The following is a 15,354-nucleotide window of genomic DNA, read 5'->3' as shown; positions in this document are numbered from 1 at the left end:
CTGATCCGCTCTGCGGTCGATCTAGTGCATTTGTTAGTAGTCGTAGGTGCTTAGTGTGAAAAATTTTTAGTGCGAAACTCGTAAAGAAAGAAGAGAAGGAGTTTTGATCAGAAAGAACAGTCAAATTTCACAATGTCTCTAGTAATACTTCTTTTCCTCGCTGTTGTTAATCTCTCAACTTTTATGGGGCAGCCGACTCGCCCTGTGAGTACTCTACCGCCTCCCGGTACATGTCAACCTATAACTGGTGTGGCCATGTGTCTTTATGTGCCATGGGGAAATGCCTCCTTCCCCAATCTCAGGGAACACAGGACACAGAGCGAAGCAAACACCGAAGTGAACGTATTTCAACCTCTTGTTACACATCAATGCTCTAACGCCATCGTTCACTTTCTTTGTGCAGTGTACACTCCGGCTTGTGTCGAAGGACCCGAAGGAACCGTCACGCTCAAACCCTGCAGGAATCTCTGTAACCATGTGAGGAATACTTGTGAACCTTTGATGCAACAGGGGGGATTGGATTGGCCGCCTCACTTTGAGTGCTCTAACTTTCCCGAAAGTACGGGATCCACTAGTGATATTGATAGTCTGTGTTTCAAAGTGCCTATCAATGTTACCATACCACCTGAGTTACTACCGTCTGCTACTACATCTTCTGGTACAGCCGTTCAACCTACCGCTGCAACCTCCTCTACCTTTGTCTCTTCCATGACATTAGGCACTACACCCATACCTACGGCTACCACGATTCCTTCAAGTCAGAAATGTAGCCCCGATTTGGATCTACGTCGATTGGGACATGAATTCGCTAATTCTAGCTACACATTTGCTTCGATCCCAAACTGTGCTGTCCCTTGCGAAGGCATATTTTTCACAGAGACGGAGCGTAACGTCGTCGCTCCAGCTTTCATATTAGTTTGTGCTCTTATCTGCATCGGTTTTACTTTATTTACCGTAGGTACTTTCATGATCGACCGTCAGCGTTACCATTATCCGGAACGCCCAGTCATATTCCTGGCCTTGTGTTATCTTATCCTATCACTTGCCTTTGTTGTGGGGGCTATTGTGAAGCTAAGTGACCCAAAATCATCATTTGCCTGTTCTGACACAGCAGACTCCCAGTCGTTTGTTTTTCAAGATCTACCAAACTCTACACCAACTTTTCACAGTGCCAGCTGTGTCATACTCTTTATCATTACATACTACTTCCAGATGGCAGGTGCAATATGGTGGGTCATTCTGACTTTGACTTGGTTCATGGCTTCAACTCTCAAATGGGGCGAGGAAGCAGTTGAAAGGCCTTGGTTACTCTACCACATATTTGCATGGTGCATACCGGCGATATTAGTTATCCTCCTATTATCAGTACGACTGGTTGACGGTGATCAACTCTCAGGGATATGCTACACAGGAAACAGCAGCTCTGTTAGCATGGGTGTCTTTGTCTTGTTGCCACTCTTGTTGTTTCTAATTCTGGGCATCGTATTTCTTGTTATTGGGTTTGGCTCGCTTGTTCACATTCATCTCCAAATCAGCAAAGACCCAAACAAGTCGAGGAGACTCCAACGACTCATCATCAGAATCTTAGTCTACGCTCTACTCTACATAATCCCGACTTTCATTTATATCTTTCTGTGTATCTATCAGTTGGCAGAAAGGAATAGCTGGGAAGAATCGTATATAAAGTGTCCTCCTTCTAGCTTTAATTGTGAGCCGGAGTCAAAGCCACAGTTTACAGCTCTCTTGATGCGTTACCTAGTTCTCTTCATCATTGGCATTTTCAGCACGTTTTGGGTCATCTCATGGAAGACACTATTAGCATGGCAGAAGTTCTTTGACAGTATCTTCTTCTGTTGTCACAAGCGTGAAGATTACCAGTTGCCAAGGAGAAATATCGAAACTGCTATTTAAGAGGCAAGAGACATTTATGTGACTCATTCAGTGCCCCGTTTTAAATCACACTTTGCACATCTTTTGTTCAACTTTGTGTACTCTCTTTTCTCCTCTTTCAACTCTTGTATTACTTTTCATTTACAGCTGAGTAACCCTACAGCTGTAATTATTATTATTATGTACTTTTTCTGTTTATTACAAGCTTATGTTACTTTGTGGTTACAAATGAGACATCAAAGGATTGTCTAGCATTACACAGTAATAGGTGTGTTGACATGGTTTGGGCTGATGTGGTTGTATCTGGTCAACTTCAAAGGCAGGATATCATACAGTATACTATACCGTACTATAACTTTTCTCATGCCTTATGAATTCCATTACTTAGTGATATGTGAGCTTAAATTTCATACCTTTTCCATCCCATCTTATCAGACCTACTGTCTCGCCACTAGTGATTCAATGTTATAAAAATAGCCTGCATCTAATTTGATTATACTTCTTTTAACATACCAAAGTATCATGTGTCAAACAAAACGTCCATTTGTTTCATAAGGTGGAAAACTCTTAGCTACATTTATCACATTTGCAAAAACTATAGTGACTGCATTGTGCAAATTTTACAAGTTGTAATTGTTTTTAGCATGAACAACATCATGAAGCCACACGAACGTAGCATTGTTATGCCACAACAATAACCTTATTGAGATGTGTCCCTAATTATTACTTAGAATTCATTTTTATTCACAAGCAACAACAGAATTACAAGCTGCCTCAGTCTACTGACTACTGATAACGTGACTAGAGTACCTAATTTATCTATAATGTCACACTTTAGTGATGGTCACATAACATTAGTGTATTCATTTGTTGCAATGGGCAAAACCGGAAACCCTAAAAATCCTTTGACTCCTTCCCTACACACACTTATAAGATGCTGATTATGAATTATAGGGGGCAGCCACAACTATAAAAAATCTATTTACTATCAAGTCTACAAATAGGTTAACGTAACATGACGTTTGCTACTGATGGGGTGTGTACATGTCTAAATTTCATTTCCGCATATAAAAATTTATGCAAATTAGCTGGGAGTGGGGTGTCAAGTCATATTAGCAGCAATTCTGTGTGGTAAAGATGCTCTCCTTCGGTGTCTCTCTCATTTTTATGCTCTTTGTGTGCAATGCTCAAGTTATTCCTGATTGCCCGGATAGAGGTGGTAAGTGAGCTTAATCTCCACATGCAAATGATGCTTGAGCTACAACTTTTCATCATAGAAACAATTTGCCTTGGTCACAGCACTAACAGGGTCTCTCAAAGCCAAGGAGGTACAGTCTCCAGTATTCTTCAAGATGCATATGAGCAGTTCTGTGGTTGTCGGTACATTAAAGACAATATAGTGATCCAAACAGGCCCTACTCTTGTTGATGCTAACCAGACTCTAGTGGAGGCTAATTTCTCATTCCTTTACTATGTAAAAGAGATCAGTGGCTATCTTGAATTAAATGGCATACCATCCATTGAAAGGCTCTCTCTCCCTAACCTCAGAATTATACGTGGAAGAAATTTACGTTCTGGACGTTATAGCTTACTGGCATTGGGAAAAATACAAAATCTTTATATGCCAAACTTGACTGAGATCAGTCGAGGTGATGTCTGGTTTATTTCTAGGCTTAACCCTTACTTGTGTAATACAAGGTCAATTAATTGGATTGATATTGCCCCTTTTCCAGTTATTGGTCATCGACTCGAGACAAACGGTTGCAGTGATTCTGGTAAATATATTTAAGTTGAAATAGTCATTGAAATATCATTTAGATATAATTAACTGTACTGCATTGGGATGCAGCTCAGGGTCCTGCTGGTGCAATGATACTGACTGCTGTCAAACATGTGAGCAAAAAAGTTATTTTACTTTTATTATTAATTGTTTCCATTTAGTGTCATTTAATTGCAATTGCAATAACAATCGTTGCTTCAGAAATGGTCCAAACATACAGTGTTGCAATCCAGAGTGTGTTGCTGGTTGCAGTGAAGGTGGTAACAATGATCAATGCAGGGTAGGTGATAGTTTTGTTAGATTTTTTCTAAGTCATGCTCTAGGCTTGTAAAAATGTTTTGAATGATGGAGTCTGCCGGGAGAGATGTCCTGAACAATATATAATTGATCCTGATACTCGTGCTGTCGTACTTAATCCAGAATTTAAGTTTGAAGCACAGCCACTTTGTGTCTCCACTTGCCCAGGTATATTTAAGATATTTTAAATGAAGATTGTTTGAGTCTTTGTAGCTATGCTGTTTGAGCTGGGGACTCAGTGTGTTGAGGACTGTCCTTCTAACTATATGTCTGTATCTGGTGATAATGGAACTATGAGATGTGTTTTATGTGATGGGCCATGTCCTCAGGGTAAGGGCCAATGCTGTGTGATTGCTTATGATATCTGTTCATTTTAGAGTGTGCTGGTGGGGTATTTGATTATGATGTTCCTGGAAAGTTATCTGGATGTACTATCATTACCACTGAACTGAGGATTTCAAGTGTACCACCAAATTTAGAGTTAGTAATAATTTTCAAAAAATAGTATTATAATAATTTTTGCTTAGTCCATCAATATTGAATGATCTTAATGAAATTAGAGAGATTCGTGGCTCACTGGATATTAGTGGCTTTAATAAAGAGACGTTTCCATACCTCTATAACTTGAAAACTGTTGGTAATAATGATTCCAATCAAGTGCTATCACAGTCATGCAATGGGTCAAGTGACAGTTTCAAGTATTCAATCATAATAGCCGATACTGAGTTGGTCAGCATTGATCTCTCATCCCTGGAGGCTGTCATCAATGGAGGCGTTCGATTGCAAAATAATCCTTCTCTCTGCTATTTAGGAGATTTGCGTTATTATCTGACAAATTCATCGGCAACATCCTGTATTTTGGATGATCACAGACAGAGCATAGAAGAATGTGGTTAGTACATGTTAGTTTGTAGCCTTGTTGTCCATGACTGAGCCACCACACACATCATTAATCATGTCATTAATTATAGTGTTGTAGTATTTCCTTTATTTGGTGTGAGTGTTTTGTGTTAAGTAGTGTCAGTTGTGCCATCACACCCTTTTGGGATTACCATACTGAGAAGTCAATTGCTCGCCTGACTTTGGCCATGCTTTATTGAATTACTGGGCTATATATAGTCCTGTTTAGACTATGAGTGTACCCTGCAAAGGTGTATATAACTGACTCTTTACTGTTGGCACTTAAAACATGCTGGCATGCACACTCAATGTTTGTTTGATTTGTAGTTTTACCAGTATGTATATGTATTTCTAAACTATCTGCAGCAGTAAACAGTAATACAATAGTTACATCTATATGTACTTTTAATCTACATGTACATAATAAACAAATATTGCTTCTATTTATTGTTATCATTCTTATAGTTGAAACAAACATGACCTGCCATCCTCAGTGCTCCTCTGCTTCTGGTTGGTGCTGGGGACCCAATGACACTCAGTGTGTGACTTGTACTAACTTCATCTTTAATGGACAATGTGTACCAACTTGTAATGACTTTGATGCCCACGGAGTGTAAGGATGCCATTTTTCTAAATTAAGACTTATTCTCTCTTTTTCTCTCTCTCAGTCACTTATACGGCCATAATGCTAACAACACTTGCTTGGCTTGTCACTCATTTTGTAGTGGCTCTTGTGTTGGAGAGGTACATATTATTCACTGTCACACATTCACTGTCATTAACTATTCCGTGAATGTAGGGTCCTGCCAATTGTAGTAGCAGCTGTAATACTAACTTTTTTGTCAATGTCAGCGTTGGAGTGGGTATACAGTGTCTTGAGTCCTGTGTTGGTGACACTTATTTACCTGATAGTCGCACTAGTGGTTAGTAAAAATATCAAATGTGTTACAAGTAATGTACTTTCTTCAGGTGAGTGCCTGCCTTGTTTTAGTGGCTGTAGCCTTGGCTATGGCTGTGCTGGCCCTGGAAAGACATTCAATGACAGTAATGGCTGTATGGCATGTGATACCATTTTACTTGATAGAAATGGAGACCAGGTCAGTCATTATAAGCTTTTGTAGACTATTATTTTGTACTTGAATGTACAGATTGAGTGTCAGAGGGATGTAACCTGCCCTTCTGGCTATTATTGGGAGCAGCTGACAGAGGATCGCGGTATTTTCCTTACTGACACTGTTTTATGCCACTCCTGTCATGAGCTTTGTGCAACATGCAGTGGGCCTTCAGTTAGCGATTGTGTTTTATGCTCATACATTAGGGGCACCAATGGCTCCTGTGTTTTCATGTGTGACCCAATAAGAGGTAGTAGAGTATGTGTCTTTATTATCATAATAATGTCCTTTTTGTGTAGAAACCGTTCCTATGAATGGCTCATCACAGTGTATCCCAGTTACTATGGGTACAATAGACCCAAGCAGTGCTGGTACTACAGGAGTAGTAATTGGTTCAGCCTTAGGAGGGCTACTGCTAACTGCCCTTGTGATCTTAATCATAGTTATGCTATTAGTGTTTGTACCAAGAGCATTGAGAAAGAAAAATAAAGTGAGCAACCAGTAGATGGTAATCGCTTCATTGTTATGTTTTTGAAATTCACAGTATAACCTCAATGAAGTGTTTAGTAGTCCTGAAGAATTGGAATTGTTTACACTAGGAAAAGAGGTTTCCATACAATAACACGTTGACTCAATTATCGAATGCTTCTCCAATAGACACTTCAGCCTCCTAGAATGGCTCCTAATGCCACGAGGCTAATAGTAGCCCCAGAAGATGAGTTAGAATTCGGCAAAGAGCTGGGCGCTGGAGCATTTGGTACTGTCTATGAAGTAAGCGACCATACATGTAAAACTTGCACCATTACTACATGTTAAAGGGTTACTGGAAGCCAGCTAATGACGAGAATGAGTATCACGTTGCCATTAAAGTACTCAAGAACACATCAGCAAGTGCTAGTAAGGAGCTACTACAGGTTAGCCTGGAAGAATAAGGCATGATTTGAGTCATTACAATTCCTTATTCGACGAGTAGGAAGGCGTGGTAATGGCCACTATGGATCACGAGAATGTAGTCCGTTTGTATTGCGTGTGCATGAGTAAACAGCTCATGCTAGTATCACAGTTTGTGCCATGTGGAGCTCTCATTGACTATATTAAGAAGCAACAGGACAGACTCAATGCCCATACTATCCTTCTATTCTCATCACAAATTGCAAATGTATGCTACTAATCCTAATAATAATAGTTGTTATTATGAGTCATGCATTGTATTGTATTGTATTGTCTGTCATTGAAAGCATCAATGAGGAGTTGTTTCAATTCTAATTAGGGCATGGCCTATCTTGAGACTAAGCACCTTGTCCACAGGGACCTTGCTGCTCGTAATGTACTGGTCCAGACTCCTGTGAAAGTTAAAATAACCGACTTTGGTCTGACACGAATTATTGAAGCAAACCAATCTCATTATGAAGCCACAACATCAAAGGTAATAAATATTGCATTATTCTATCTTCTTATCATCACTAATCATTGTTTGTTTGTATCGTAGATGCCTGTTCGTTGGTTGCCACCAGAGAGCATAAGGAACAGAGTCTTCACACACAAGACAGATGTGTGGAGTTTTGGCGTCACCGTGTGGGAGATACTGACATTTGGTGCAAGGCCTTATCAAGTATACTTCCCAATGATCATCATGTTTGTTCAGCTGTAACAATTTTGAAATTTAAGCTTATTGTTAAATAATTAACAGTATTTGTAGAGTTTCCTTTTATGATAATAATAATAGACTAATAATAACAAGTTATTATCTACTCTTGATAATAATTGTACTCAAGTGTTTATGACTCTTCCTAATAGGGTAAGAAGCCATATGAGATCCTGAAGATGCTGGAAGGTGGACACCGTTTAGATCAACCAGTGACGTGTACAATTGATCTTTATGCTGTGCTATTGGAATGTAGGTCATAGTATAATTATTGTTTACAGTAAAATATGTAGAAAAGCATCAAACATGTAATTATAATAGTTCAATTTTGTAATTATGATTGACTCAATTAAAGTATATAATAACTGAATTGTTGTATAAAGGTCCTGGTCTATACATTAAGTTTTAAATTTAGAGTAAATCAAGACCAAATCACGTTTACATAAGTATGTAATTTGTCTATCTACATGTAATGGTAAACAGTTTAATGTAACAGTTCACTCATATGTAAGATTCTTGGGCGACGCTCAGTCTTGTTTACTCTATTAGATTAAGAGTGGTGCCGTGCTTACATGTACTGTAGTTACTGAGCCTCAAACAGGATATGTGTACTGTTTTATATATTTACTATAATACTGTTGGAGCCAAAATTTATCATAATTATGAGTAGGTGCATGCAGTATTATTTACATATACTGCATATTGGCATAGCAGTAGCATTCATGTCAGTGGATTAATTGTGTAGTGGCTCAAAATTTTAGAGTAACTTTAAAAATTTATAAAAAATCCAAATTTGATTGAAATCAACTCAAACTTGATATATGACATGAAAACATGTATATCTATCAGAAAAAAATTATGAAATAAAGAATTCTCTCCTAGCCATTTTTGATGAAATTTGGTTGATGACCCAAGGCTATAGCCTTTGGTCTCGAGCCAAATTTCGTCAAAAATGGCTAAAAGAGAATCCTCCATTTTTATAATTTTTTCTGATAGATATACATGTTTTCATGTCATATATCAAGTTTGAGTTGATTTCAATCAAATTTGGATTTTTTATGAATTTTTAAAGTTGCTCAAAATGCCACATACTGTACTGTATTGTAACAACTCGTATAGCATGCTGTTTAGCTCACTTAGGGGGGAAACCCTGGCTATTATCCTGTGTACATTGTTATCACTTTGTTATTTAGGTTGGCTTTTAGAGCCTGATAGTCGACCCGATTTTGTGGATTTAGGACGTCGATTTCATGAATTTATGAACGATCCTGCCCGTTATGTACTAACAGTTGTAAGCATGAGTGTGTGTGTGTGTGTGGGTGTGTGTGAGCTGTATCATGTATGACATAAATTATTATTATTGTTTTTTTATATAGCTTGATGGTAACACAAGTGATTATTTGATGCTACCCAGTAATGTGAGTCAGCCTGGAGATAATGCTTATGAGCAGCCAGTTACCAATGAGACTTGTCCAAGTGCTGTTAGTATTCAAGGAACACTACCTTCCAGTGATAATGCTGTTAATCCTTATGCCATGGCATTCAGTGCTGAGGCTTATGTGATGCACCCACCTGATGCTACACCAGTAGTTTTTCCCACAAAGAAGGTAAGCTATGCTCTCACTGCTTTGATCAACATTTATATTTATAGTTGAATGATGGGCAAGAATATGAAGTACCTGTTGAAGGATCTTCGCCAGTTGTTAAGGCACCAAGATCACCAAGATATGTTGATTTGGTATGTGAATCAAATACCGTATTAGTATGACTGTGTACATGATATGCATAGTTGGTTCCAGCTAAACAAAGCAATGATTATGTTGATGAAAAGATTAAGCTACTACCAAATGTAAGCCATTTGTAAGAGAGAGAGAGTATTTCATTTACATTGCTATTACAGGAAGACCCAGACGATGATTATACACTAATGTCAGATGTGGCAGCAAATGCGCCTTCACATTCTGCAGCCGATATTATTGAAAACTATGAATTCTCAGAGAATCCTCAGCCCCTTGGATCTCCACTATCACCTAATGATAAAATGCCTTTATTACCTAGTGCTATGGGTGGGGGTGTCACTAATCTGCTATACGACAATAATGCTGGCAGCAGCGTCCCTGAGGTTCATAATTATGAAGATGTTGAAGAGGAGGTTAATAAAGGTGGCTTAACCAATCTAGTGTATGATTCAAGGGCTGGCGAGGCAGAGCCTCTTGTTCATAATTATGAAGACATGGAGGATGATCAAAATGGTGTCACGAATTTGATGTATGATTCAAGAGCTGGCCAGGCAGCAATACCCGCTGCTAATAACTATGAAGACATGGAAGATGATCGTAATGGCGTTTCCAATTTGATGTATGACTCAAGGGCCGGCACTTCTTCAGTCAGTGCTGTACCAGATGTTAATAATTATGAAGATATTGATGAGGATGTTCCTAGTGGTGTTTCTAACGTCATGTATGACTCAAGGGCTGGTACTTCTACAGTTAATGCTGTACCAGATGATAATAATTATGAAGATATTGATGAGGATGTTCCTAGTGGTGTTTCTAACGTCATGTATGACTCAAGGGCTGGTACTTCTACGGTCAATGCTGTACCCAATGATAATAATTATGAAGATATTGATGAGGATGTTCCTAGTGGTGTTTCTAACGTCATGTATGACTCAAGGGCTGGTACTTCTACGGTCAATGCTGTACCCAATGATAATAATTATGAAGATATTGATGAGGATGTTCCTAGTGGTGTTTCTAACGTCATGTATGACTCAAGGGCTGGTACTTCTACGGTCAATGCTATACCAGATGATAATAATTATGAAGATATTGATGAGGATGTTCCTAATGGTGTCTCTAACGTCATGTATGATTCTACAGCTGGTACTTCAAAAGTTCCTGAAACTCATAACTACAAAGACGTTGAAGATGTCAGCAATCAACCTTTCTCATTCTCTAACCTGATGTATGATTCAAGAGCTGGAACGTCTACCAATTTAGATAATTATGAAGAAATCGATGAATCATCCCCCAAAAAAGAGCAAAGTAGTTTCTGTAATGTAATGTATGATTCAAGAGCTGGCATAGCTATGAATGGTCACTCCTCATCAAATGAAAGGACAATGTCACCTTATGAAGTCCCCATTGCTATCTCACCAACTGCAAGGACTGTGTCGCCATATGAAGTACCTGTTAAAGATGGCGATTATGAGCTACCCACTGATGGTATGCCACGTGTTCCCCAATACAATGTCTACGAAGCTCCTGCAAGTTGAACGTGTTAGTATTTATTTTGTGTGTATTATTATTATGTACATGCCATACCTTTTACAGCAGTCATGCATTTTTAGACTCAGTGTGAAAAATCAATAATTCATTCTTATAATACAAAAAATGTTACAATTATTATTATCGCTATTATTATTATTGTTTGATGAAAAGCAGGACAAAGTTCAAACTATGGTAATATATACAGGCTATCCAAATAACAAAAATACTCAATTAGTAGGAGCCAATTGACTCGTTTCTGATGTTCTCAATACACGAGGACTTGATGGTTTCTGATGTAAGAGAGAAAACCCAGACTGAGGTCCTGGGTCTTGGTGAGGTGGATGTCTCATTCTTCCACTAGGTGTAAGCTACAAATGTACAATTGAAGCAGGAATCATTTCTACAGCGTTTAAATTGCTATGCATACCTGATAACTGGCTCTTGGAACACCACTGCTTAGCATGCCATGAGTATGATGGTCAATCTCAGCACCGGAGGTTGAGTGTATTTGAGAATAAGAAGAATGAGTATACGCAGGTACAAGAGGGGATTTAGCAGTAAGACGAAGATGAGAGTCTATTAATGAATAATGATTCTTGAATGCTGTAGGAACTGGGCTTACTTGAGGGGTCGTTCAACTGAGGGAGCCCAATGGTGCCAGCATTGGAGAGTTGCTTTTTTACGGGAGGAGGGTGAGAGGGAGAGAGTGGAGACCTGTATGCATCACCTCTGTAATGGAAACAATATTCAGGCATTATAACATGTACAATATATTACAGTACTGACTTATTGACACATAAAATACACACACATACTATATATAACATACACATTATAGTATGAAACACATATTATATATTATACACATGTACTAACCTGTGTGGCTGTAGATCAGGTCTCAGCTCATGCAGTGAAGTAATACTTGTGTTTGAATGACTCTGTAATCCTGCTTTAAGCCTTCATTCAAAGGAATGCAAGTAATAATGCTACAAAGTTTACTAATGAAGGTTACTTTGTTATCGAGTGAGTAGCTGATGCTTGATTATCCAGCAATGAGATAGGAGGTGCACCAATGCTCTTAGCATTAGGATGCAATGGAGAGGGTATATCATGAGGTAGGACTGCAGCAAAAAAGAAGATAGAGCATTGAAATGCACTACTGTTACCTCTTTTAGGTGTGCTTGGTTTATACATGTATGGTGATGGTTGCTGTGCTCTCAGTAACGCATGCTGTGAGCCATAGGGAGATCCACTGGGCCCTCCCAGTGCTGCCATATTCCCTTGTAGTAGTGATGATGGTATCATTGCTATAGGAAAAAATTGTGAACAGGGAGATAGTACAATTTTTAAATACTTTTTGGCTTAGGTTCTTGTAGAGGCAATCCATTTGCTGCTTTCTCACGATGGACTTTTATTTTCTTTTTCTTTTCTTTTTTGATAGCTAAAATAATGATGATAATAATGTATTGTGATAACAATGATTGCCCTTGAGTAAGCATGCTCTACAACTATGTTGACAATAATCAATGTTTTAGACAGAAACAATGCTTTTATAATAGCCTGCTTTTAGCTTTAGAGCAATGCTAACATGCAAAACAATGAAACTAGTTTAATCCTCAAATGATATATTCACAATATGTGATAGAGTATAGTAATAATATCTAGAACGATAATATAATTAGTTATTTTACCAGATTCATCAGCTCCACTCCCAGTTGCTTCAGCGCCACTTGAAAAACCAGTAGCATAATCATGCTTTGTGGTTAATCTGTTTGGTACAGTCTCTTCACCAGAGGATCTATTGATGAATCATAATCAACCCATTACAGTTTATATACATGTAATAAATGCACACACTCACTCTTTCATTGCTGCATGCTGACTGTCATACAGACTACCATATATGGTAACGCCAAGGTTCTTTAAGAGTGGGTTGTCGTCAAACTCGTGTTGTATTTTACTTCGTAATTCAATGGAATATTTATCAGCCCATCCATTGCGTTGAAATAACTCGTGTTTTAGTAACTGAGTACAGGTTGGTCTGTCAGCTGGATCAAGGCGTAGCGACCACTATATAAAGACAATATATTACATCACAATCCTTACATGTAAGATTTGTCATATATGTGTACTTTAATGATGTCCATGGCTGCTGGGGATAGTCTGTGATATCTTCTCTCGAATGGTTGGATCTCTCTTGCCTCTGGGAGTCTCATACCAATGAATAAAGGATTCCGACTGAATACTTCACGATGGCGAGCAATGAGATTACCTATTTGGGACAGATAATATGCCGATTAACCAGGAAATTAGAAAGAGTTATACATACCAAAACATTTAGTGATGAGATATAATTGATCAATGTCCGATTCGCCAGGAAAAAGCGGTTCTCCCGTTAACATTTCAGAAAATAAGCAACCGATTGCCCAAACGTCGACAGCCCTAGACATAACAACAAAGATAAACAATAACAACGTAGCGCATGTTGCTATGGTAGTGTATACAATACATGACAAGGTTCAATTCGAATACAAAAAGTATTATAATGTCTATACCTGCCATAATTGGTGTCCCCTACTAATAGTTCTGGTGCCCTGTACCAACGTGTTGCCACATAATCTGTATATGCTTCACCAGGAGGAGCTACAGTGTAATGCATATTACAGTAGAGCTTTATTTAATATAATTTTGTTTTTACCGATGGCTCTGGCAAAGCCAAAGTCGCATATTTTGACAACTCCTCTTTTGGATATGAGTATATTCTCTGGCTTGACGTCTCTGTGAATCACCTTAAAGTAAGAATCGGAAGTGTTAAGTGTAAAATAGGATGCGTTAAAGAAAAGTCAGAGAGGATAAACAACTCCTCTATTTTCTATGCAATCAGTCTCTCCTTTACCACCTCTCTTAAGTTAGGCTGTGTTTACACAGCAACGCAAAATGCATCTTTTTAAAACCATACACTTAGAACACTGTTTTTGCTTCCATAGAGTTCTATCAAGATTCTATCAAGTTTTCATTCGTTTCGTGTAAACAAAAGCATAAAACAGGCACAAAACTGTACGATTGCATCATTTTCCGATTACATCATTTTCGTTGCAGTGTAAACGCAGCCTTATACACATTCGCAGTCTTATACACATTCGCAGTCTTATACTTATACACATTCCCTGACGTACATTGTGCTGATGACAGAACTCAACTCCTTTAAGCACTTGCCACATTATCTTTTTCACTAATGATTCATCAGCTCCACTAGGATACTTATCCAGCTCATCCAATGCTGTGTGATCAACAAACTCAAACACGAGATAGAGTCGCTTTTTTCTTCGAAAAACTTCAATTAAATTGACTAAATTCTCATGACGTAATTGCTATAAAAAGCTTCACTTTATGTTAGAGTTAACTTTAGACTTACTTTTAACATTCTAACTTCTCTAAGTGCAATTTTCTTGACCATCCTGTCGTTCTCAGTTTCCAGAAACTTCTTAATGGCCACAAGTTGAGACGAGTCTTTGTGTCTACACTTCATGACCATTCCGTAACTCCCTTCCCCCACAAGACCCAAATTCTCGTATTTCTCCATAACAAATTTCTATAATACTAAAATATTGACATTAAACATGCGAATATTTGACTTTGAGGATAAATTGCAAACAGTAATTCATTTCATTCCTTGTTATCAATCTCCTAGTCAATGAATCTCTAAACTGTATGGCATTCCTTTGGCTGACAGTTGACAAATCAAAGGACCATCACATACTGATCTAACGTGTATGTTCTCTCAATACTTAAAGCTTAGGGTAATTGGAACTCCTTATTACACCCACACACGCACACATGCACTGATCACAAGAGACAATAAATAAATATTATATTCAGCAGTCCTAAAACACAATTATACAAGGCATACACAAGCACACAAAGTGCAGTATCGCACATAATGTAAAATTATATATATTTCTCCTACATATCCACATATATAGCTACAGAGAGGCTCAGAAAGATTTATTAGCCTCTGTGCAGTAATTTACGAGAGCAAATACAAGTGCTGCAAGCTGGGGAGTTTAGGAATAGAGTATGGGCTGAGTCGAGAGTAGAAAAAGGACGCAAGGCTTGTCATTCCGTACAAGCATATTAAGATGCCAAACTGGTTGAAATCATGTTGTAGCAAAAGAGTACATCCTGTCACTTACTTAGATTGGAGAGGAAGATCGTGTGCTTGTTATATTCAGCACTTGCTCATTTCTTCTCCTCGAGAGAGAGAGAGAGAGAGTCTTCTTCTAGAGTTTGGGTGTTGCCTTGGGTACAGTGGCTATGAATCTTGTTCCAAGATTCTTTTGATCTTAAACTAGTTCACCCCCACCCACCGCCGGCTACGTACATTCATTATGAGACTTTTCCGGTCCCATTGCTAGAGTAAAACTATGAACAGACAAAATCTGCTGTGTTGCAGTATTG

At 38.4% G+C, this 15,354-nt stretch overlaps 3 protein-coding genes across 3 annotated transcripts; 2 read left to right on the top strand and 1 right to left on the bottom strand.

The window, feature by feature from the left end:
* Nucleotides 1-132: 132 nt before the first annotated feature.
* FzdA (frizzled) lies at nucleotides 133-1,911 on the top strand. Its single transcript, NM_001279277.1, is given in 1 exon segment — nucleotides 133-1,911. A coding segment is annotated over 1 exon segment (1,779 nt).
* Nucleotides 1,912-2,931: 1,020 nt separating this feature from the next.
* LOC100637905 (epidermal growth factor receptor-like) lies at nucleotides 2,932-11,083 on the top strand. Its single transcript, XM_020004044.1, has 26 exons — nucleotides 2,932-3,109; nucleotides 3,168-3,665; nucleotides 3,709-3,783; nucleotides 3,832-3,950; nucleotides 3,994-4,135; nucleotides 4,181-4,297; nucleotides 4,345-4,447; nucleotides 4,495-4,859; nucleotides 5,333-5,480; nucleotides 5,536-5,611; nucleotides 5,667-5,790; nucleotides 5,837-5,964; nucleotides 6,016-6,229; nucleotides 6,279-6,469; nucleotides 6,524-6,586; nucleotides 6,637-6,750; nucleotides 6,798-6,893; nucleotides 6,953-7,138; nucleotides 7,250-7,405; nucleotides 7,469-7,591; nucleotides 7,777-7,876; nucleotides 8,818-8,915; nucleotides 9,001-9,231; nucleotides 9,276-9,362; nucleotides 9,414-9,473; nucleotides 9,525-11,083. Exons 1-26 carry the CDS (start codon nucleotides 3,028-3,030, stop codon nucleotides 10,899-10,901), a joined length of 5,073 nt encoding a protein of 1,690 aa, XP_019859603.1. The 5' UTR covers nucleotides 2,932-3,027; the 3' UTR covers nucleotides 10,902-11,083.
* On the bottom strand, nucleotides 10,983-15,349 carry LOC100637782 (cyclin-dependent kinase-like 3). Its single transcript, XM_011411008.2, has 16 exons — nucleotides 15,090-15,349; nucleotides 14,312-14,496; nucleotides 14,073-14,267; nucleotides 13,595-13,685; nucleotides 13,452-13,539; nucleotides 13,226-13,338; nucleotides 13,029-13,168; nucleotides 12,758-12,966; nucleotides 12,588-12,694; nucleotides 12,251-12,337; nucleotides 12,063-12,203; nucleotides 11,909-12,017; nucleotides 11,773-11,853; nucleotides 11,519-11,625; nucleotides 11,324-11,472; nucleotides 10,983-11,264 (listed from the first exon to the last, which is right to left on the bottom strand). The coding sequence occupies exons 2-16, from the start codon at nucleotides 14,477-14,479 to the stop codon at nucleotides 11,124-11,126; spliced, it is 1,926 nt and encodes a 641-aa protein (XP_011409310.2). The 5' UTR covers nucleotides 14,480-14,496; nucleotides 15,090-15,349; the 3' UTR covers nucleotides 10,983-11,123.
* Between the last annotated feature and the right edge of the window lie 5 nt (nucleotides 15,350-15,354).

The sequence above is a fragment of the Amphimedon queenslandica genome, unplaced genomic scaffold (genome assembly GCF_000090795.2).
Source record: "Amphimedon queenslandica unplaced genomic scaffold, v1.1 AMPQUscaffold_13513, whole genome shotgun sequence".
Taxonomy (NCBI): Eukaryota; Metazoa; Porifera; class Demospongiae; order Haplosclerida; family Niphatidae; genus Amphimedon; species Amphimedon queenslandica.
This window is presented reverse-complemented; position numbering and strand designations above follow the sequence as displayed.